This window comes from Neolamprologus multifasciatus, chromosome 5 (genome assembly GCF_963576455.1).
Source record: "Neolamprologus multifasciatus chromosome 5, fNeoMul1.2, whole genome shotgun sequence".
In the NCBI taxonomy this organism is placed as follows: Eukaryota; Metazoa; Chordata; class Actinopteri; order Cichliformes; family Cichlidae; genus Neolamprologus; species Neolamprologus multifasciatus.
The window spans coordinates 34,778,136-34,802,948 of NC_140443.1; the positions used below are offsets into that span (position 1 = coordinate 34,778,136).

The 24,813-nt window shown below is 40.3% G+C and overlaps 1 protein-coding gene and 1 long non-coding RNA gene across 5 annotated transcripts in view; both read right to left on the bottom strand.

The window, feature by feature from the left end:
* Positions 1-10,295, bottom strand: part of LOC146519192 (uncharacterized) — a 28,768-nt gene extending 18,473 nt beyond the window's left edge. The window contains exons 1-2 of one of the 2 annotated variants that reach the window (XR_014874288.1): positions 1,859-1,877; positions 328-1,550 (exon numbers count right to left, since the gene is read on the bottom strand). This is a non-coding gene — a long non-coding RNA (uncharacterized LOC146519192). Of the gene's footprint in view, positions 1-327 lie in introns of both variants that reach the window. The other variant, XR_014874287.1, reaches the window with a different exon arrangement.
* The window catches only part of iqsec1b (IQ motif and Sec7 domain ArfGEF 1b), a 261,941-nt gene extending 243,192 nt beyond the window's left edge, over positions 1-18,749 (bottom strand). For 2 of the 3 annotated variants that reach the window (XM_085161060.1, XM_085161059.1), the window contains exon 1: positions 18,114-18,749. In XM_085161060.1, the coding sequence (XP_085017186.1) occupies positions 18,114-18,394 (281 nt within the window). In that variant the 5' untranslated portion in view covers positions 18,395-18,749. The remainder of the gene's footprint in view (positions 1-18,113) is intronic. The other variant, XM_085161069.1, reaches the window with a different exon arrangement.
* Positions 18,750-24,813: the final 6,064 nt, after the last annotated feature.

The following is a 24,813-nucleotide window of genomic DNA, read 5'->3' on the forward strand; positions in this document are numbered from 1 at the left end:
TTTCTTCCAGTCACAGAATGTTGCATATAATTACATTTTTACTTGATGCATAAAGTTAAAAGATTAAAACTAATAAAACAAGTTTTAAAAAGAGACTTTTCCATTTGATTACATTTTGTATGATGGATTATGTAGAAAAAGTAGAATTGGGCTGAACGATCTATCGCTTTATCACCTATTCAGGTTGTAAATCGTGTTTTTAAAAAGTAACTAAGTAACTAAGTAACTAATTACTTTTGAAAAGAAGTAATCAGTAAAGTAACGGGATTACTTTTTGGGGAAGTAATCAGTAATTAGTTACTGATTACTTTTTTCAAGTAACTTGACCAACACTGGTCATCAGCCAACCAATATTTCATAAAAATACTAAACAAAGATCAGCTAACCGATAAATCAAATGGTTAATAAATATATGGGACCTCTCTATTAAAACCAAAGGTCTTTTAGGGAAGTAGAAAATGTTCCTTTGTTCCCGAGACTAAATACATGAAACACCTACTTGTAAATTTTAATTTAGATATATTGAGTTTGTCCTAAGAATCCTGTAAAACAACTATTCACCCGAGGCCAGCACACCTGGATATAAAGTATTTTGACAGGGTGCAAGCTGAGGGTAGAAGAGGAGGGGCGCTGTTTCATATTAAATGTGTTCATCACAAGTTCCCCAGAAAGCATCCCCTGCAGCTATTGATAAACTAGTGACTGAATACGAAACAGTAGAGGAGAGTGGAATCAAGCTGACAAATCCTTATACCATGCTAAACTTTAACATAACCTACATGTATGCTAGCACGCAACTTCCTGCCTAATAGCTGACAAGGTTAGTGACTTAAATTTACAATTCCAGCTCATTTTTGCACTTTGGACGCACAATAATGTAACAGATGAGCAGTCTACATGATAGGTCCTTCAGCTGGCAGAGAAATGGATTCACCTCAATGATAGATGGCCTCCATTTGCACACCTGATAAAATCCTACTGAAAAATGTTATCATCTCCTCTGAAGTGGATGGTGCCACTGTAGATCAATTTAATGTCATTTCTTTGACTAAATTCCAGGACTGCTGTACATAATAGATTTTCCATAAAAACAGAAAAGAAGATGGAAAAGCATGAGGACATTACTCAGTGAGTAATGTCTCAGACTCCTGAAATATGTCTTGCAAATCAAAAATGGCCACGTGGAGACTGCCTCCTTTTTTAAAATCACCATCTTTTTAACATTAGGAATGTTTACAGCCTGTTGCTAAACAAGGTTAAACCTGTATGGATAGCTTCCCCCCTTGAATGGTTCAATGGGTCAATTCTTTTATAAGTCATCTTTTTGGATACTTGAGTTAAGGATATGTCCAGTTACAGCTGTAGCGAGTTTGTGTGTATAAGCTTCACGTTCACTCAGTGGAGAAATTATGTTGTTCGTGTCTTCTGATTTCTGTTTTGCTGAATGTAATTCTAGTTTTTCATGAATTTCTTACTTTGCACTAGCAGGTATGTGTCTTCGTGTGCTGCACACGTTTGTTAACCAACCGGAAACTGCAAACTGTAAGTAACTATAAGGGGACGATCGTGTTGGGAGTTCGCCTTGTAATCAGAAGGTTGCCGGTTCAAGCCCCGGCTTGGACAGTCTCGGTCGTTGTGTCCTTGGGCAAGACACTTCACCCGTTGCCTACAGGTGGTGGTCAGAGGGCCCAGTGGCGCCAGTGTTCGGCAGCCTTGCCTCTGTCAGTGCGCCCCAGGGTGGCTGTGGCTACAATGTAGCTGCCATCACCAATGGGTGGATGACTGGGTGTGTAAAGCGCTTTGGGGTCCTTAGGGACTAGTAAAGCGCTATATAAATACAGGCCATTTACCATTTAACTGTAAGTTACTAAAAATGCTATTAAAATCCACAAAATTCGTGTAAATAAATTCACCACAATGCAGGAAAGTAGGTGCCTATTGTTTAATGGAGTGCAATCAGTGAGTAAATAGGTAGAAATCGGTGACATCAATCATAAGAGGTTCATTTTTTTGGACATTTTTGGACAATTTTCCCCAACCTCCAACAAGCCGTGCAGATTCCAAGCCTTTGGTTCCAGACTTTTCCCTTTCCCGTTCACACAACCTGCACAATATATGATCATTACCATATTCAATGACCATTAAATTGGCTGAAATTTTGAGCACTTCACTGAAATACTTTGAAAAGAAAAGTGCATATCTGTTTTGCAAGCAAGTTCCTTTGATTGTAGCACAGTGTGAGTAAAGACATTCACATCATAAAGAATACAACCCATAAAATATTAGAGCAGCTTCACAACAGTTCTCTGACAACAGTCACGTGGAAATCTGCTGACTGAGATGACAGTTATTGGGGCTAAAGTGCTGTCAAAGGCAGACAGGCGCTAACAGAAAGCACCGCTGAAAGCTAACGCGAACAACAGAGCTTTCTAAACCTTCAAGAGGAACTTTACAGGTGTTTTATGAGTGAAGGTTTGTTTGGTCTTAAACCAATTGCCATGATTAATGACGAATGCAAATAAAACCGTCTCTTAACACTCTGGGCATCATTACACTGGTACCTCATACATCAAACATTTCTTGGCAAAAACTCAGGAAAAAAAAATCTAATTTGTACCGTTCTGTTCCAGTAAACATTATGTGCTCCTGCACTGCCATGAGATTATCGATAAGCATGACTCAACACAGAGCTCCCAGAGGGGTCCGATTTATTTCAAGGAAGCAGTCACAGCTGATTTGAATCTTAATACGAATTCTTAAAAGAGTCTTTCGTGACAGTTCAACTGCATTCAAAGCACCATCTTTATGCTAATTGCTACTAAAAAAGTTGATGCAAAGGTGATGCAATGGACGATCAACCTCATAACTCTCATATCTGCTATCGTATGCATTATGCATTTCATACATTGGCGCTAGAAGAGCTGACTAGTAGTCATCCAGGATTAAATGAGAATGTAATTCATTACGGTACTATGATAATGAATCACACGCTCCAAGGAGTAACACATTACCGTTTTAAAAAGTAACAAGTAATGAGTATTAACACTGGAGTCTGAACAAGAACACAAAGAGGCTGAAAAATCTGAAAATTCAACTGTTCAACCCCAGCGGTCGTACTGGAGCTTTTTATGGTATTACAGTATTTAAAAATATGTTATTGTCTTATTATCTCTTATATATGTTACTAAAACTCATTTAAAAAACTGAATCTAAGGTCAGATCATTACCTTTCAGACAGCACAAAGTATGCACTTTGCATAAATAATGCCATTTATATCTTTTGGGGCGATCGTGGCTCAAGAGTTGGGAGTTCGCCTTGTAATCGGAAGGTTGCCGGTTCGAGCCCCGGCTCGGACAGTCTCGGTCGTTGTGTCCTTGGGCAAGACACTTCACCTACCGCCTACTGGTGTTGGCCAGAAGGGCCAATGGCGCGATATGGCAGCCTCGCTTCTGTCAGTCTGCCCCAGGGCAGCTGTGGCTACAACCGTAGCTGCCTCCACCAGTGTGTGAATGGGTGGATGACTGGGTGTGTAAAGCGCTTTGGGGTCCTTAGGGACTAGTAAAAGCGCTATACAAATACAGGCCATTTACCATTTTGTGTTTGCAGTAATTTTCTTTAAATTTTTCACATGAACTTGGTTCAATCAGGATCAGCCCAACTAAACCAAACAGAACAATCAAAGGCCGCTATCAATAAAATTCCTCATTTCCATCACCAGGCCATGATATGATATTATATGCAAACTAATTTACATTTTTACTTCTGTCCAATCAGTTATCCTTTTAACAATGAGTCACGGGTCAGTGTTATTGAATCAGTTCTAAATATACGCAACAGCAATTCAGCTAACTTTGTTAATGATCATACCATAAGGTGGCCTCTTTATTAGGCAGACACCTGCAGGGCTGAAAAACAAAGACAAACTGAACAGACACACGACTCAATCCCCACAGCCTCCTGTGTCAAAATGACCATAAATAATCAGCTGTTACAAACATGAACATAATCAACTACATACAACTCTGGATAAGTACAGATCTGGTAATCTACATCCATCAGAGGTGACTAAAATGAATAACCAGTCAGTGTGTACTTTTGCTAAAACAATGTAGCACTCTGATACTACCAGTAGTGATATGTTCTGCTGCACGTGCTCCTGAAACCACTGACGGTGTCCAGAAAAGGACATTGGCTTCATACATAATTCGAAAACCTTCTGGGAAAACCTGATCTTATCAGGAGAGATGGCATCCATCATACTTTAGATGGAGCTAAAGTAGTTCTAGAAATGTGAACAAATGTATTAAACACCCAGAAACTCGACTATCCAGAGCTGGGACCAGGAAGCAGAATTACAGTCTGATATGCCGCTCTTCAGTTCCTCTCCTCCTGTCTTCTCCCCAAAACTTCACTCCGGAGAGAGAGAGTGTGCGTGTGTGCTCACAGACCACCAAATCAAAAACCAATAACCAGCAAAGAACAATTTAAGTACATGAGTATAGTACCTCCACCAAAGGGGCTGCTCTAACATGAGGTAGCTAGCTGTAATTGATTAATATATAGGGAAATGAAGTTAGATGAAAGATGAAGAATTACTGCAGGGCTGAAAGAGACACAAACAGGGTGCCGAGCCAGGTCAGAGCAGTGTTTAATGGAACGTGTGAAAAAATGGACAGGTTGCTGGCGGCGTAGAGCAGCAGGGAAGCATAGCTGAACTGAACACAGAGTCACAGAGTGTGGAGAACTAATCCAAGAAAAGTAAAGTGAAAATCTGTAGCGGAGCTGCAAAATCGGATGGGTTTTAGGCTTCAGGAGAAGAGCTGATGAGGTGAAGGGCTGTGAACTGAGTCGCAGCAGTGAGAGAAAGGCTGCACGTGAAGCACAAATGTACTTTTACAATAATGAATTCATTAAAATGTGCTTCCTATGCTGTTGGAGCCAACTGTGAGATCAGTTTTAAAATGCAGGCAATGAGTTGTTCACAATGACACTCCTTTTTTAACACCTTTTCTATTTTTGTGCAACCGAATGTGATCCAAAATTTATTTGAACTTTGTAAAACTAATAAAAGCCCCCCAAAATTAATCTTAAATACTTGTTTGTATCAAATTCTATTTAAAATTACAAATTTTAGAAGAAACTTAAGTGTTAACTTCTTCAAGAAACAGCTTATTTGTCGCTCAGTCTGGCCAGTTTTTTGGAATTCTAGTGCCTCTAATGTCAAAATCCTCACAGTTATAATAATAATAATTAGGGATGCACCGATACCGGTGCCGATACTGTAAAATGTGTGTTTACTCATACTCGTAAAAGTTAACCGATACCATGAACCGATACCAACTTATTTCATTAATCACAGGGTGGCTTGTCATTTCTGTTGTCGTTTTTTAGATTGGCCACTAGGGAGCCAATTATTATTTTATTTATTATTTATTTAATAATAATTATTTTGTTTGTTTGTTTACAATATGGACACTCTGCAATAATTTAAAAGTTTAATTTATTCGCAAACCTAATTTGTATTTATTTTATTTGAAACAGAAGTGTTTATTTATTATTCTGAAAGCTCGAGACAGTGCCAATAGTTCAGTGATATTTTGTAAAATTACAATGTGGAGACTCCGCAATAATTTAACAGAAGTGCTTATTTTTCACTTGAAATTTTTTTGTGGTCATTTTTATTAAGATTTTATTTTTTATCGGCAGAGAATAAAATAAAACCTGTCTTCCAATTCATTGCATTTGTGTGTGTGTGTGTGTGTGTGTGTGTGTGTGTGTGTGTGTGTGTGTGTGTGTGTGTGTGTGTGTGTGTTTGGTAGAAGTATCATTTTTTGTACTCTGTATCGGCAAGTATCGATATCGTATCGGTTTGAAAAAATTGGTATTGTTGCATCCCTAATAATAATAATAATAATAATAATAATAATAATAATCTTTAAAGACCCTCAAGGTCACCTTACACTAGAAAAGCAAAATAAAAACATATACACAAAAAGTAAACAAATAAAACCACAACTATAAAACTAATTAAGGTAACAATCCACTACGGCCAAGTAATAATGACGGCTGTGCAGTTGTGAACAGACGGGTTGTGAGAGGTGATTTAAAAGTAGAAAGAGAATTTATAAACCAGAGATCTGGTAGAAGTGCATTCCACAGTCTTGGGGCAGAGCAACTACAGGCTCTGAGTCTCATGGACTTATTATTATGCCAATAGAGCTTTCAGACTGCAGGCTTACTTGTAGTTCCTAGGAGGCAGAGCCTTTGGCTATCAGAGCCCTCTACTATGTTAACAGATACTGTCTGGTGCCAGCACAGGAGCCTCCAGGGTGAAAACCATTACAGTCTATTATCAAATTTTTCATATAGCTCGACATAAGCTTTGTGCCATATTCTGTTGTTCCAAGAGTTGAAAACAAGCCTTATTGTATTGTTACTTATGGTTACATAGAAACTGTTGCAGTTATTGCGTGAAAGCGTGTATAGCTAATAAGCATCTCTTTCAGCTCACGTCACAGCTGCAGAATAATGCATTGTAAATGGATATACTAACCATCTGACTAACCATCAACAAGACAAACTGGAGTTGGACCACATTAAGGTTCAAAGTTTCATCATCTAATGCTGGCGATTTTATCTTATGTTAGATATTTTGAGCTGTGCACTGACATCTTCACCTTTCTGCACCACTTTCTATCTGAAAAATTGTAAAATATCATTTAATCCGTTCAGTTGTTCCCTTATTCATGAGGGTCCACTCCAATTGATTTGGCACATTTGTGATGCTGGATGTCCTTGGCGACCCAACCCCAAAGGAATCTGCAACACCAAAACTTGCGAAACTTGTAACCAGCCTAACACACCTACCATCAGTGTTGGGAAGGTTACTTTTGAAATGTATTCCATTACAGATTACAGATTACATGCCCCAAAATGTATTCTGTAACGTATTCCGTTACTCAATGAGAGTAACGTATTCTGAATACTTTGGATTACTTAATATATTATCATGCTGTTTACAACTACATGAATGTACTATTGCTGTGATTTATTACTGTTACTGAAGGTCCGCGGCTCCGAACCGTAGTAAAGGGACCTCTGGCTAATACTCGTAGCCGAAAACTAGCTTTACTTTGTTGTCTGGGTCAACTTTGCTAGCAGAGACAGAGAGAGGCGTTGAAAGGCTGCTCCAACGGAACTTATTGTTTTTGGAGGAAAACACGAACACGGTGTACAGTCGAGTCTTAATAGCTTACTTACAACTGGGCTCGTCAGGCACTCTTCTTGGCTGCAGTGGTTATTATTATATTTACATGCTTCCAGCTCCCGTTTCTGCTCGATGGCAGCTCGTACTTTTCCTTTTTCTCTCTCCCTCGCTCACAGACACATAACGTGTATGACAGTCCATTCTCCCTGCAGCACGGACTACACTGCCCATGAGGCTACATTCTTTAGAGCTATACCTGTAGCATTCTGCCTATTAGCTTAGCACAACAACAACAACAGGCGCTCTCTCACCCAGGAAACACGCAGAGAGAGCGTCACCCTGTAACCATGGCAACCGTAACGCTGCCGCCTGGAACAACAGAACGTAGCTGTCAAACAAAACCCAAACAGTCCTGACCCGCCACAATATGAAACAGGGAAGTACCGCCGTGTAATCCATTTATTTCAACAAAGTAACTGTATTCTAAATACCACCTTTTTAAACGGTAACTGTAACGGAATACAGTTACTCATATTTTGTATTTTAAATACGTAACGGCGGTACATGTATTCCGTTACTCCCCAACACTGCCTACCATAGTGCAAGAAGCAGCATACACCCTGGACAGATTGCTAGTCTTTTGCGAGGCTAACACAGAGAGATGGTCTTGGAGAGACAAACAGCTGATTGCACATTCATTCTAAACAGTGATTTTTTTTATAGACGCCAACTGATCTCACAGCTTATCTAGCAAGTTGGTCCCCCTTGAGTCTCCTGTAAAAGACCTTAGGTTTATCCACAATGCACATGTGCAAACAACCAAAATAAGCTACTGGGCTTCTTGACAACCTTAATGGGCCACAGACACTTTGTGTATTAATCTAGTTTTAGACTTCACTTGTCAAGCACTGCTGCCGTGCTTACAGAACACCACAGATCCTGTTGTAGCTCCACAACAAGAGGAGTCATTGTGAAAAAAAAAAGCCCTGATGTGACACAGTTTGGTTACTGTTATTATCCACAAAAATATGTTTTAATTGGAAATTATATCTGGTTGACACCAACACAGACAATAAAGACCTTTCAAGGAGGAATAAAAAAGAAGGTTAATTAACTTTTCAATCTCATACGGTGATCAGACCCCACGGGGTAAGAGGAACATCATGGGAAAAGATTTGGTATATTAGAGGAAATAGTCTCTCAACTTTGATTGAATGCAGTCCTGGAGTTTGTGTTCACCAAGTTAGAGTTTATTTCTCCCCTTTGGGTCTGGCAATCTATCAATTTCTCATTACCATCTGCCTTCTAATGCCTGTCCTGATTGTGTGATAAATCACCACATTTTGCACTTCTCATGTGCAGGTTTTCTTATGTTTTTCTATTAACTCTTTTGAAGGTTTACCCGCATCATAACAACAGAGGGTGTAACATACTGAGAATAAACATTAACAGACTCATATAAAGCAGAAGGTCTCTTCTACCTCCAAAACAGTCTCCATGAATATTTCACTGCAAAATGTGTTCTCTCCTTTTGAAACTTTATTTATTCTTCTCATCTTCTGCATTCAAATGGCAGCCTGTCAAGACCACCCTGGGGGTTCAAAATCCACACTGTTCTCTGTGTGAAATGCATTTCAGCTTTAAATCAAATAAATAAATATATATTTTTTAAAAGAACAGCTCATATTTCACAGCTCTCCCACAGCATCTGTGGCATATGTGCTTACTCATAAAGTCAAAACGATGTTGTATTCCGGACCAATTTTCATATGTCTTCTGGCAGGAAACGATTCTGACTCGCGATTTGCTGTGAAATCTGAGCTGCTGACCAGCGAGATGTTGTTCCCTGCAGCGCTGCGCACACACATGTAAACACACTGAAGTGATAAAGCCTCGAGTCCAACTTTGAAATAAACACCCTTTCAAAAGAACAGCTCTTGGGATGGGTGAAGGACGTCCAGGGGATTGTTCATTCTCTGGTCCCTTTGAGGGAACGCAATGTGACACAGAGCTGGCTGAGTAAACCCTATTAAGGCTTTAAAGCATGTTATACAGCAGCTACTGCTCCATATGCTGCAGAGGACATGCTCATAAATAGTCTAGAAATCATATTTTTAAGGAAATATTAAATTAATTCCTTCATTATTATCATATTAAAACTTGGGTTGCAATTTGAACTCACAGAAATACCAAAATATAGCGATTATATAGCGGCCTGGAGCCTGGGGCTCGCTCGGGCCACTTTGGAGGTGGGGTGCCCCCGGCCTCTCGGCCTGGGGCTTGGTCACTCTGGCACAGCTGGCTGCTGGCAAAGCTCACGGGCACGTCACTGCAACCCCCCCTGGCTTCTGGGACAGTGGCGCGGCTGGTCTTCCTTGGTCTCTTGTGTTCTGGGGGCCTCTGGATGTCTGGAGTTTTGATCTCCTCCATACCTGCTTCATGCCCTGGAGGACGGGGCAGTGGCCCCCCCACACCCTCTAGCAGATCATTACATGAAGGAACCTTTTAAATACAAGCGCGCTCATGCTCACAGGTGTACACACGGGGACTCACACACACAAACTACACCCTTTTTGGCTCCTACCTCAAAGCACACTGTGTGCTGTCGATCTTACGTGCTGCACAATAATGCTTAATATTTAGTATTTACTGTCATATTCCCATATATCATTGTGATGTTGTTTATTCTATTGCTCTCGTTTTCTTCTGCTTGTTTTCTTTTTTCTTTCTCAACAGGTGATCGATATATGTATTTTTTTTCCTGCTTATTCTGTTGCTTATAGTTTTTTGCCCTTCTCTCCCGTCCCTCTTCTCAGCTGTTTTTCTTTCCCTCTGTCTTTCTCCCTTTTCTTTCCCCCAGTCAACTCTGTCCTGTATTCAGCAAGTGAAAATAAAATAAACAATAAAAGGTGAATCAAATGGACCATTACGGCAAAGCTGGGATGGTCAATTTGGTAAAATAAATCCGTTGGGCATCTTTCTTCGCCTTTAGACAATAATTCTGATGGCAAAAGAGCCAAACAGGACAGGCAAAAAATAAATAAATAAATACATAAATACATATATATATATATATATATATATATATATATATATATATATATATATATATATATATATATAGCGATTAAGGAAGGACAAAATTTCAGCTGTAGGGACTCCAAAATTCATAATTAATAATTAGTTAATAATTCATTTTCTTATTACCTACTCGTGTGGTTATTTTTTGCCAGTTTCCCAGATCAAGGCTAAAGTAGTCAAATGTCTTTTTCACACTCAAACTGAGATGACATTAAAGCAAAAGCAACTAAGCAAATAATTCCCAACAGCTGATCGACTCAATACCCCACAGTCAGATTAGTTACAGCCACTTTGTTCTGACCTGTAAAAAAAACCAAATGATAGTAACGATCCACCCCCAAGAAGGACGTCTTTAAATTCTTCTTGTGAACAAATGCAAAAGAAAAATGAGCGTGATGTGAACCGTCTACCGTCTGTTCATCGAAGTCTGATAAACTTGATTCTTCTTGGCTTTTAAGTCTGCTCACGTACTTGCATCCAAAAACTATTAAAAACACATTACTGCGCTGATCCAAATGTGTATTAATTTACAGCTGAAACTGGTACCCAGAATATTAACAGAATTCTCTCTGTTTGAAACAAACAATTGTTATGAACTTCTAAGTGATGGCCTGTATTTATATAGCACTTTTCTAGTCCCTAAGGACCCCAAAACACATTCAGTCATCCACACACTGGTGATGGCAGCTACATTGTAGCCACGGCCACCCTGGGGCGCACTGACAGAGGCGAGGCTGCCGGACACTGGCGCCACCGGGCCCTCTGACCACCACTAGTAGGCAACGGGTGAAGTGTCTTGCCCAAGGACACAACGACCGAGACTGTCCGAGCCGGGGCTCGAACCGGCAACCTTCCAATTACAAGATGAACTCCCAACTCTTGAGCCACGATCGCCCCAGTGATGAAACAGAAACTCACATTTGCACACGTGAGGTCTGTGTGCATCCATTTATCTGCTGATTTCTTGTAGTGATGACACTTCCAGGCAGCTTCACAGACCCTAAGATGATGTCTTCAAATATCTTTTTGTCCAGACCAGCCAAAGCCAGAAAAACTGCAGATTTTTTGTTGTTTTGTTTTGAAGAATTCTAAGTGATTATCCAGTTTAGTCAGATTTACGAGTCAGCTTATTTGAATGCAGGTTTATTTGAAAGGGATACTGCCCAAAGTGTCGCTTAATGTATCAGAAATCTGTCACTGATTTCTCTGCTGTATATAATGTTTGAGCATGAGCTGTGTGCAAATGCAAAATACGCTGGAATTCACTTAATGAATGTGGCTTATTAAATACCCTTAAAACCTCAAATCCCTTTATCGACTTTCACTGCAATTCAAAAACTATGAGCCAAAACTGTGTGTGTAGCCCTCCATTAAAGCATCCAAAAGTATCTTGAACACCTCAAAAGGTAAAATGACCCTGCCTAGAAACTAGGGCAGGGCGATATGACCAAAAATATTTATCACCATATACATTTGAAAATTTGCGATAACGATATAACTGACGATATAATTGACACTAGACAAAATACTTTACAACTCCACAACTTTATTAGTGCAAAAAACCCCATCAATGTATTTTCACTTAAACAAGCAGCTGTTTTTTTAGGTGCATTAAAGTTATATAAAAATTTAACAGTGAAAATTCGTTGCTGACAGTTTAACCAAAAGGCATTTCTAGTGGAAATTGGCCGACATATCCTCAGCACAACCATGTTTAATATCCACAAAACTTAAAAACAGGTTATACACACACAATACGGTAATATTATGTTGAAGCACAGTACGTATCACTCCGCGAGGTGATACGTACTGTCGGAGCCGTAATGCTCCGACAGTCCATCAAGCGGTACGGCTTCGTAGTTTAGCAAAGTCGTACTGAAACATCTGACAGATTTTCGAGCCCCGTGTACATAAGATCGTTTCGAGGTCAGTAAACACAACCAGAGTTCATACATAAGGCACACGGGATTATAAAGGTCACTGTCGACTTTAAGAAAAATCAAAGGATTGATTTTAAGTGTGCCGTATTTTCCAAACAACACGGTAATAACGACAGCCCGCTAGCATGCTCTACCAAAAATAGTGCTTTGTTGTGTATCTGACGGACGAAAGCTAAACCAGTTCCACACCACTGAGGTTGCAGCATTTTAACAAACCAGTTCTGGTTCATCGTTTCATTCAACGATCCGCTTTCGCTCTTCTCATTCTGCATCGCCGTCATGTACGTATGTAAACATAAGCAGTGCGCATGCGCGTTTTACCCATATTCTATCGCGATATTTCATTTTCCTATCGTTGCCCAAAATTACACCGGTATTACCGTGAACGGTATGATATAGCCCAGCCCTACTAGAAACATTATATATTGTTCTTTATATCACTGATCCTTCTTAAAAACTTAGCAATGGACATGAAAACTGTAATGTCAAAAGAATCTTCTACACACTTCTGTTCCAGATCCCACAACACATCACACGTGACTTTGATAAGAGCTGGGTGACCTTGTGTCCTATGTAAACTTTAAACATTTAAGCGTAAACAGGGGGAAGCAGCCTTTCCACAGAGGATTAGCTCATAGGGAGTAAAGTTGAGGATAACACGATCCCACTGTAGCAACACACAAACAGACTCTGAAGCAGCTCTTACTTCACTGACTACCCGGAGTAACAGGGTGACCCGTCTGACTGTGTGGTGACACTAACATTATGCACTCCGTGTCTGTGTGTTTGTGTGCAGACGTCTGTCAGAGGGCCCATGAGGAACAGAGCTCTCCCATTGGTCCTCCAGTCAAGGCCAGGACTATATGCTGACTGTGGTCAGCACAAAAAGAACAGCTGACGTGGCCCAACTGTGGACAGAACACAGGGGACAGGACTCCCTGTCAGCTGTGTGTGTTTGTGCATAAAAGAAGTGATTTTGACCAAACCAAACTCTTATGTAATACAGTTTTACACAATTTCGGGAGAATTCAGAGACATATCGTCCCCACTTGGAAACTAAAAAGCCATAATAGGTCGGAAAATCCCAGGAGGTGAAACGAGCTGCCGTCATCTGTGTCGCACCAAGAGCTATTTATAGTCCCATACAAGTGATAAGCAAGTAAATATGATAATGATGTCATAGGTGAAAAAGGGCTTTGTTGTATCACGCACTGCACACAGCCAGGTTATTGCAGCAGAAGCAGCTTTTCTGAGCAGAACTACTTTTTGTGACGGCAGCATTTTGAGCAGCAGCTGCAGCGTAACTGTTGGTGTCTGAACTTGTGCAGGGATCATTAAACGAGCCATTAGACTGTAGAGCTGATCATTCACCACTGGAGATGCTGTAGTTTCACATTTACATTAAAAGCACATAGGAGGATGTAGGACGTGAAGGAAACCATGACAGCACTGTAATCAGAGATTTTATCGCATCGTATCTAATATCCCCTCAGGCAACGTTATCAATACTTTCACGGCAGCAAAAAGGCTCATCTTGAGGCTTCAAACCCAGCCTTCACCACCCAGCGAGTGAAGTCACGGTAACAACATTCATTTTTTATATTGTCTATGTGCAATATAAAAGTCCAAAAAGTCAGGACAATGTTTTTACAAAATTATACCCTTAAAAACATTTCAAAATGTTCCTAAGTCAGTCGGAACAGTTGCCGGATGGTAGAAGTTATTTCAACCACCACTGAAAGAAAGGAGGAGAAATTATCCATAGAAACTATGACAAAGCCCATTTTAATATCTGATTTTCTCTTTGTGGTCAGCAGTCCGGCAGCTTGTACATTAAAGGCAAAGGTATGTCTGTGAAGGTTCTCAGTCATCCAGGTCATCATAGTCAAAGGAGCTTGCAAAGAAAATCGTGTGGACTTCTTTAAGTTACTTGAAGACGTTTCACCTCTGTCCGAGAGGACAGATGGTTTGACAGAGGAGTGAAAGAAGCATCTATGTCCACTGTGAGCGACCATCTTTGAACAGAGGCGGTGGTTTACGACACCAACTCTCTGCCATCTATAATCCAGTTTTGAGTTCCCTTCCCAGACGCCTTAACGCCCACTCACATCCTGGGCCATCTGACCTCAGGAATTCGCATGATAAGGTGGGGCCAGGTTTCACAATGAGCTCACCCGGAACTCTGGCTGATTGGGACCCACACCCAGTTCCACACCTTGGCTCAGGCGATTAGAGGATCATCAGGGGGTCCTTTTGTCCCTCTATGTGAGGATACTCCCACTAGGTTTAAATCTGGGACACCATTTGACCTTAGAACTGAAGAAGCTTCTCGGATGAAGGTGAAACGTCTTCAAGTAACTTAAAGAAGTCCAGACGCTTTTCTTTCCAAGCTCCTTTGACAAAGGCAAAGGTAATGTAAAAATGATAAATGTAATCGATGCAGACAGCATCTGACAAAACTGCCTTATTTTACAAAGCCAGTACATATTTTAGCTGACAATCACAAAACATGTCAGAATATTGCAGCTTCAGCTGCTTCGCTTTCAAATTGTCCTTAAAGTTTAGTGCTTAAACTTCAAAAGATAACTTCAAGGTGTTTCATTCACTGGACAGGCTTTAAACAGAGATCATACCCTCCATACAGTATTATATTTTTAAATGCAGCTGGATTTAGTCAGTTCCCAGCAGCTTTGATAATAAAATAATTGCTGTAGTCATTTATCACTTTCTGCTATTCTCCGTTTTATGTTTTCACACTTTATAGTTCAAGCAATTCACCACAAAACACATTTTCAGATGACTGCAGAAAGAAATCCTTTAATGCGGGGCTGTATGCTCAGTATCTTATATCTCCTGGAAGTCAAACGTCTCAGTCAAAGCTTCGTTCATAACAGTGAGCGGGTTTGTGACAGAAGGGATATTAAAAAAGCTAAGTCACTTGATGATAGCAAGTGTTTCAAGTAATGTGCAAGCAACTTGAAAGAATCACAAAATAAATCCAAATGGTCTTTTTCATTAAAAGTTTATGCAAAGAATGCCCATGAAGTGGTTACTGCCCAGTTGAAGGCTACCATCTTTTATTTCACAAGGTCTGAATGAACATGTTTGTGTAACTGTGTTGTATTCCATGTTACTTCAGTTTGGCGATGGTAGGAAGGAAAAAGTCCCTTTCAACAGGAAGGAACCTCCTTGGCTCCATATTTTCATTGTTGTTCAAACACAGCTGCTTGCCTATGAATTGTGCTTATTGGTTACAATTGCACTTGCACTACAATCACGATTTCAGTTTGTTTGCTGGAGGAGGAAAATAGTAGGGGTGGGGGGAAAAAAAATCGATACTGTGTAGTATGGTGATATTTTGTTTGCTAATAATGTATCGATACAGGGACAGCAGAAATCGATATTTTGTTACAAAAAAGGTTTTTGTGCTCTGACTTCAGAGCATGTTGATCCTTTTTCTGAGCAAGAATCCTGACTCCTGAATCCTTCACTGTCCAAATGTGTTTAACTTGTTTTTGGCAGCAATAAACATGACAGTTTACTTATTTGCTCCACATCGAAAGGAGCCAGTTGAGGTGGTTTGGGCATCTGGTAAGGATGCCCCCTGGGCGCCTCCTGGGTGAGGTGTTCCAGGCATGTCCCACCGGGAGGAGGCCCCGGGGCAGACCCAGGACACGCTGGAGAGATTATATCTCTCGGCTGGCCTGGGAACGCCTTGGTGTTCCCCCGGATGAGCTGGAGGAGGTGGCTGGGGAGAAGGGGGTCTGGGCCTCTTTGCTTAGGCTGCTGCCCCCGCGACCCGGCCCCGGATAAAGCGGATGAAGGTGGATGGATTTACTTATTTTAATTTAAGACGTTTTATTTTAATTAAGTTTAAAACTTTTTTATTTAATGTAAAATTATATTTTGTTTTAATTTACTTTCAAATTCTTCAGTTGCTGAAGGGGCTGCATAGTTTTCATAAACTGCATAGTTCAGAATAGCTGTAATTGTACCAGATGGTTGATTCAGTTAAGTTGGACTAGACTGTAATACAAACCGTTCAGTTTGTCAACAATAAAACTGAAATGAGAGAAAGACTGAGTGTGAGACTTTGATATTAGATAAAATGAATATTGATAAAGTTTACCTTTATGTACAGAATCTGAATATCGCAAAATATTTTTAAAAATTGCAATAATATCGTATTGTGCGTTAAGTATTGTGATAATATCGTATCGTGGGATGTATGGTGATCCCCACCTCTAGAAAATAGTGGCACAGTCTACAGCGTGGTTATGGATATTGCTTTTAATTTTATTGCACAAAAGGATGAGAGTGCGATGGTGAAGTGCAAACTGCGTACAGAACAGAAACAAACGCATTATGCTGCTAACAAAACTTCAGCTCTTTGCAAGGGTCTGCACACAAAGCATGCTAAGGCTAAACTAACCAAGAATCCAGATTGATGATGAAGCTGAGTGAGCGCTGACCCCAGCCCACCAACCTGAACTTCAACAGGTAGCAAACTGATGAGCAGTCAGTTTGCATCCTCTGTTTCCGCCTGTTCAACTGTCTATAGCACGATCTCTGTGGTGACCACTTTGAAGTCTGCGTGTGCTGCTTATTATTTTTATTCTGTACTGTTGCTTTGTGCTCATACCTAAATACTAAAGAATTGAGAACTGATAAGGAACCTGCGTAGGGTAACTGCTCAAACTGTCAAATCAAACAAGGATGTCTATGGCCCATGAAGTACATGAACAAGTAGACTGTAACATTGCTATATTGGTGATCAATGTCTCATGTTAACTTTGCATTTCATGTATTGATTGCATAGATTCATGGAAAAGTAATCAACAGTGCAACATTTCTGAAAGCGAGCAGCTTGAGCACTCTGCAGTAGTCCTGATGGACCTGCTTTTTCAGACATTTGCTTTCCGTGTCCAATTTGAGATAAGTGTCTCAAAGTGTGTGAAATGATTTATATTTTTGAGTGAGAATTAATAATTACTTTTTTAAATGTATATGTCTATCATATTCAAACATAATGAAAAAGTGCAAATAAGTAATCTCATCAGCAGAGAGCAGTGTCCTGAATGTGTAAAGCTGCTTGTTTTTGTCAATAACACAGTGCACAATAAATCCATGGGGAATCCTTGTTTAGATGCAACACCACAAGAGTATCACAGCCTGATTTTGTACTTCCATCTGCTAAGCAGTTAACCCAGCATGTTTAGGCAGCATTTCTCTCCTGATAGTGGCACTCGGCTGCTCTCCAACACAACTACGTCTTTTCCAATTGTAAAAGCCCTCCACTTTGGTGAGGAGTCCAAGTCAAATTCAAGGTGTTTGCATACATTAATTTCTCATCTCACTGAGAGCTCCTGGCACAGGAAATGTATGACACACAGCATCTGACCACTCGCCTGGGGTTGAACTCTTAACTAAGCAAAGGATGCGTAAACTTGTTTCCTCACAACGCAGCTACAGACGGGTCGCGCTTTTCTCTCCTGCGAAAATACAAAGAAAGTCACACCCACCGATTCAGACTTCGACCACCATGATCCGATACAGTTTGAGCTCCACACAATATCATTTTCATGGGGTTGCATATCTATTGAGCGGTGCGCCTGACGGGATCCATTACGCAATACGCGTGCACAGCTCGCACAGCCTTGTGTAAGCCTGAAATAATCCCTGACAGTGTGCACGTTACACGGACAATTAAAGAGCTGATCCGTGACAAAGTGGCGAAGAACTGGGAATTTGGTTTGGTTGCTGAGATGAAACAGACACACAACATATCTCTCCAGCCGCGGAGCGAATAACAAGATGAGGAAAATAAACTTTGACAGCATCCTATTCAGCCAAGCCAAGCACCACCCAATGCCAGATAACTTACTTTTCCTGCATGACATTCTCTTTGATGGCTCCCAGGGCGGAGAGGTTGCCCTGTTGGAGCCTGCAGGTGGCCAGGTGCCGTTGGTGCTGATCTTTTAGACAGACGTTTTCCTTGCAAAGATCCGTCACCTGGAGCTCCAGCTCCTCAATCCGGACCCTCTGCTTCTCCAGCAGCCCCTGCTGGGTCTCGATGATCTTATTCAGCTCCTTCAGATACTCCGCCGCCTTGCTGGGGTTCTCTGTTGGGTTCTCCATCTCGTAAAAGCCCCGTTGCCCGTCCATGAAGGCGATATCCACAGAAAGCAAAAGAGCAGCCCTCTCCTTGTCTCTCTCTTTCACTCCTCTCTCTCTCCCTCTCTCTCTCTATCACACGCGCGCACACACGCTCGCTAGTAGTAGGACCGCGCGCAGTCAGATCCACAGAGTCTCCTTCGCTCCGACATGGCGTGTTTATTGTGCAGTATTGGCGGCTTTGTGGCGAAGTTGGCCGCGTTCGGTGCGCTGCTGTACGCCGCTACTGCCGCCGCGTCCACGAGCTCTGCACCGCAACATTCTCTAACCTCCAGCCTGCCGCTCCGCACACAGTAAACTCTTTAACCCCTTCACGGCCGGCGGCTAAGCGCTCCGCCTGCGCTCAGCTGTCTCGCTCACAGTCACACACACACGCACCAAGTTTGGGTTTTGCACGTGGGTCTAATCAACAGGTAGAGCGTCGCTGCTCCTTCACACAGGTGCAAACCCACGTCACTGCATAACTGCATGTTTATTCAGGTAAAAGCGGCAGCTTCTACATCAGTCCACCTCTGTGCGACCCCAGGGGTCAGTTTGATTGCAGTCTACAATCAAGATATGCTGTTCGCTTCAATAAAACAGTGAATTCAATTAAAATTAAAGGTGTGGTATCATCATCTTGTTTTTTTTTTACCAAAAAAATTACCAAATAACTTCCTGGCTAACTTATCAGGGTTGCCAGCAAATTCAAATTTTTATTTGTCACATACACAGTCATACACAGTACGATATGCAGTGAAATGCTTAGACAACTGCTCGTGACCTAAAGAAAAAAAGAAAAGGCTATGAATAAGATAGGAAATAAATATGAAAATTAAAAAGGGTAAATTTAACCAGGAAGGAATAAAATAAAATAAAATATAAAAATTAAGTTAAGAATGAGATAACTGTACAACACAAATTAGAATGAAGGGTAAATTTAACTGGGAAAGAATAAGATAAAATATATAAATTAAAGTTGAAAATAAAATAACTGTACAACAAAATACACCGTATAGTATATATATATAGTATATATATATATATATACTATATATATATAGTATATATATATATAGTATATCTATATATACTATATATATATATACTATATATATATATAGTATATCTATATATACTATATATATATATAGTATAATATATAAGAATGTATGAAGAAATATAAATATATATATACACACAATAACAGCAGCTGTACAAGTATTAACTGGAAATGAGGAATATAATGTCCAGTGTTGTGCAATCCACATTAGGATTAGGATTAGGATTAGGATCCACCATAGATTGTACGGCTGATTGTCCATCCATCCATCCATCCATCCATTATAGTAAAATTATCTTTTTTAAGTCACAAAGACTTCTTGGACAATATGCTAGTTTTATTACACAGTAAGGCATATTATTTGCCAGATAGTTTCAAGACCCTGAGAAGAGGGGAATTGGCAAGCTTGATGCTGGTTGTGTGATCAAGATGCTACCAATATGAACTCATTCAGTACTTAATGATGCAGAGTACACTCAGAAGTAAATGTTGTCAGACGTAATATGTGCAAGATAATTGTAAAGGGGGTGTTTACTCATGATAAAAGTACTCTTAAATGGCAGTAATCTTGTAGCATTCACTAACTTTAAAAGCAATATTGCTCCAGAAGCCAAACATTAAACTGATGAGTTGCCAGCATTAACCTGTGTTAAAACACAGGTCTTTGTATTATGAGCTACACATTTTAGTGCACAGCTGCTTTGCTTTTTAATGCTACATTAGACTTTATTAAAGGTGGGCTATAATACAGACATTATGCTGTCTTCAGCATTAGAATATTCCTTTTAAGAGGAATCTCCACGAGTACAGGTGTTAGAGGGAAGAGAGCTCATTAGAAGAAAACCAGAATCTATTAAGAAAAGAGATCTTTTCAAAATGCTGAACTATCGTCTCTGGAGAAAGGGCACAGAAGGGGAATGCTGTTGGTACTGTAACTGCAGTGTCTCAAATAGCAATGAAATTACCATTATTATATATAAAGCCCTCATCCCCTTCTGAGGGTCTGCAGCCAATCACATGCACATGCAGCTGCTGCTGGTGCATTTTTTGCTAACCTTCTTCAATACCCCACACACCTGACCTTTGGTTGGTAAATTGCTATTCTGGATGCCATGCACCACTTGGTTGGGCCTCCTCATCCAAGCATTACCATATATGAACGTGGAAGAACGGTCATGTCAAGAGCAGCCAAGCCTGCTCTGCTTTAGTAGAACCAACTGCTGCTCACTGTAGCAGGTCACACTGCTACAGTGGATGGATAACTTGTGTAGCAGTGTGACTTCTCAGCTTGTCAGTGTTTTTTTTTCCTGTCCCGTTTGGATCTTCAGCCATCAGAATTGTTGTCTGAAGGCCAAGAAAGATGCCAAGTGGATTTACTTTACCAAGTGGATCATCATGGCCTCGCCATATTGGTCCATTTGATTGACCTTTATTATAATTATGTATTTATTTTATTTTCGTTTTTTAAAGACGGGACAGACATGACTGGGGGATAGGACAGGGAGAAAGAATGAAAGAAGGAGAGGGAGAGAAAGAAAAATAGAGGGGAGAGGAGATGGTGAGAAAGGGGGAAGAAAAAAAGAAAAACAAACAAAACACCTGGATCACCTGTATGGAGATTAAAAACCAGAAGAGAAAACAAACAACAAAGAGCAACATAATGAAAACGACACCATCACAATAAACTAGCTAACAATAGATAACAGTAGATACTTTTTTAATTTCACCTGTTGAGAATGAAAAAAGAAAACAAGCAGAAGAAAACGAGAGTAATAGAATAAACAACATCACAATGATATATGGGAATATGACAGTAAATACTAAATATTAAACATTATTGTGCAGCACAGTGTGCTTTGAGGTAGGAGCCAAAAAGGGTGTAGTTTGTGTGTGTGAGCACCCGTGTGTACACCTGTGAGCATGAACGCGCTTGTTTTTAAAAGGTTCCTTCATGTAATGATCTGCTAGAGGGTGTGGGGGGCCACAGCCCCGTCCTCCAGGGCATGAAGCAGGTATGGAGGAGATCAAAACTCCAGACATCCAGAGGCCCTCAGAACACAAGAGACCAAGGAAGACCAACAGAGGGGCAGCCGTGCCACTGTCCCAGAAAGAGCTGAGGAGAGCCCCAGATGAGGGGTCGCTCAGCAGCCGCGGAACAGAAGCCAGGGGGGGTTGCAGTGACGTGCCCGTGAGCTCCGCCGCCAGCCAGCTTATCAGTATTGATAAGAAAGTAAGTAAGTATGTATGTAAGTAAGTATTGATATTTACCCTTCATTCTAATTTGTGTTGTACAGTTATTTCATTTTTAACTTTAATTTTTATATTTTATTTTATTTTATTCCTTCCTAGTTAAATTTACCCCTTTTTAATTTTCATATTTATTTCCTATCTTCTTTTCTTTAGGTCACGAGCAGTTGTCTAAGCATTTCACTGCATATCGTACTGTGTATGACCGTGTATGTGACAAATAAAATTTGAATTTGAATTTTTTATTGCACTTTATGGCCTAAGGAATGTATTGAAAATGCAATCAAAAGGTCAGCTGAGTGCAGTTGTAAAGAGTAATGAAATCTGAAAAATTTAAAAATTATTAGTAGACATACGTTTTTAATTGTAAAAGATGTTTTTTTCAGTTTTACTTGTTGCACTGTATGTGAGAAATGACCAAAAGAGTACATTTATATTTTTACATCACCTGGAGTTAAAGTGGTTATTCTGCCTTTACTTTATTTGCTCATATTAGACATGACTATAGTTTCAGATGGTGTCTGTGAAGTAATCTCTGAGCCAAAAACTCGAGCTTCAACCTTCTCAAAACATTTTTTTTAACACACTAGAGACAGGATGTCCCTAATATGGTCGTCTAAGGCACAGTGCTTTGGTTGTGAGTGCAGATGCTCCACCCAACTGCTGTTCAAACCTCTGCATGGGTACTCAATCAAAAGACAGTTGGAGGGGAACTAAGAAATGTTTCAGACACCGAGCCCCAGTGTAAGATAATTATTATTTTTAACAGTGAATCACATAAAGTTTCCTACAGTAAAAAAAATAATGCTTGCTAATCAAACACATAAATTAAACCAGTACTCATTTTAAAATTAATCCTGTCAAATAAATGCAATAATTAATGGTTTATGATCCAGGGTAAGCGAAAGCCCTCTCTCCTCAATAGGAGAACAGTATTTTCTCCGATGTGTGCAGGCTGCTGCAGTGTGCACATCTTATAGATTAACTACACCTTACATCACGGTGCATCACAGCCTATGAGTTAATAAAGCCATTTATCTTGTTTGCAACATAAGCAGATGCAACCTTCATCTCATATTGGTGCTGAAACCACACCGTAGCGCATCATATAGATCTTAAACTGCAACCTTAATTGTCTTGTTTCGGCACTTTGGGATATAATATAGAAGAAAACAAAACAAACAAACATGTGAAGCGTGTCATTACCTCTGATACTCACAGGCTGGAACTGCTGAGTGGTTGTTTCACACACTGATTGCCCTCTAGTGGTTTGCTGGGGTCAGGACACATACGTTCACCAGTGACAGGGTAAGTGACGTTTGACAACCTTTGCTCGTTCTGTGCATGGCCAGTAATGCACAAAAATCACACTGAGTCAAAACATACAAACAAAATAAAATTCTTGGATTTGCAGGACTCACAAACACGGTACAGCAAGCCAAATCCTCTCTGCCATCACCTGCCAGCCACTTTGATGCATTGCACCACAGCTCGGATGAGAAAGCGTGGAATGATAATGTGCATAATTCACCAAAAAAGATCCTGTGATCATTCGCTTGTAGAAATCTTCAAAGCATGGAGGAGAGTGGAGACGGAGTGCATTGTAGAAAAAGAGAGATTTTTTTCGCCTCCTCTTTTTCACAAGTTATATTTAGACACCCGTGGTTTTCTTTGCTGTCTGATGATGAAATAAGTTCAGTCTTGAGCTCCATGGTCACAGTGCATGCTCACGAAGAGAATATTTTCTTGATCTCTGGCTCACGATGAATCTTTAGCTTCATTTCATAGAAGGCCATCGTGCCAAAGGTTGCTACAGTAACAGTGACAGGAGTGGCTGTAACGCCAGAACCCATGTGACCCTTGAAAGAAATACAGACTGAAGTGGCTGAAGTGTGAGCCTCATATTCTCCTCCTCACACGTCGATAAGGAGGAACCTGTGTTGGGTGGCAAATTGGAAAACACACATGGGAGTGTGTGTTATTCTTGTCAAGCTCACAGCTTGCGATTTAATTCAGCTGTGGAGAGATGCTATCCTTCTTTCTGCTTTAAGACGGAGAGATGGCCTTTTTACAAAAACCTCAGTGGACCGTTTCCTTCCTTCACTGCAGAGAGGAGATGGTTTTGTGCCAGTGATGGATGATGAAGATATGATTTTATAGCCTCTTATTGATTCTTATGACTTCAAGCAGGTAGTTAGGGTATTGTATCCACTCCATCAGCTGCTTCATCTAGTTTTGATGAAAAACAAACTGACCCCTCGGGAACATTTGTGAAGGATTGAGGTTTCAAGGTTAATGACTGTTTTGTCAGTGAATATTCTAAATCTGATTGTTGAGAAAACAATAAATATAGATTAGGTATTTGTTGAAAATTAACAATTGATTGTGGGAAAAAAGTCTCTCTCCCAAATTCTGAATACAAAGCTGTGGATTTACCAGAAAAAAATGTAATTGTAGGATGTAAGTCCGGCTGTATCCCAGAAAACATTTCAACACTGACTAACTGCAGGCAGTCTTTGTCATGTTCCTGGGTCTGTTGACCCAACGTTTTAAGTTTTAGTTTATTTGGATGTTGTTTATGTTTAGGTTCATTAGATTAGCGAAGTTCATTTGGTTATTAGACTGCTTGTGTTTTCTTCCCCTGTATTTAAGTTTCCCTCACCCTTTGTGTTTCATGCTGCGTGTCTTATGTTATCAAGTTTGTATTATCATGTCTGTCTCATGTTTCCTGTTTTATTTTGAAGGAGCCGTGTGTTCTTTGTTCATTGTATTTAGTTGCACTTCCCTTGTCCTGTCATTAGGCTCATGTCAGTCAGCTGTTCCTCCATGTGTTCCCACTTCCCCTAATCACCTCCTGTGTATTTAAGTCCTCTGTTTTCAGTGTGTCATTGTCTAATAACCAAATGATCTTCGCTAATCTAATGAACCTAAACATAAACAACATCCAAATAAACTAAAACTTAAAACGCTGGGTCAACAGACCCAGGAACATGACAGTCTTTTCTCAACTAGTCATGGTTGTAGTCGTACCAACATCAAGATATGAATTTGCTGTTGACGTGCGTGGTGTAGATCATTCGCTGATGTTCTTCCACTTTCCGGCAAAAGAAAGTTCATATTC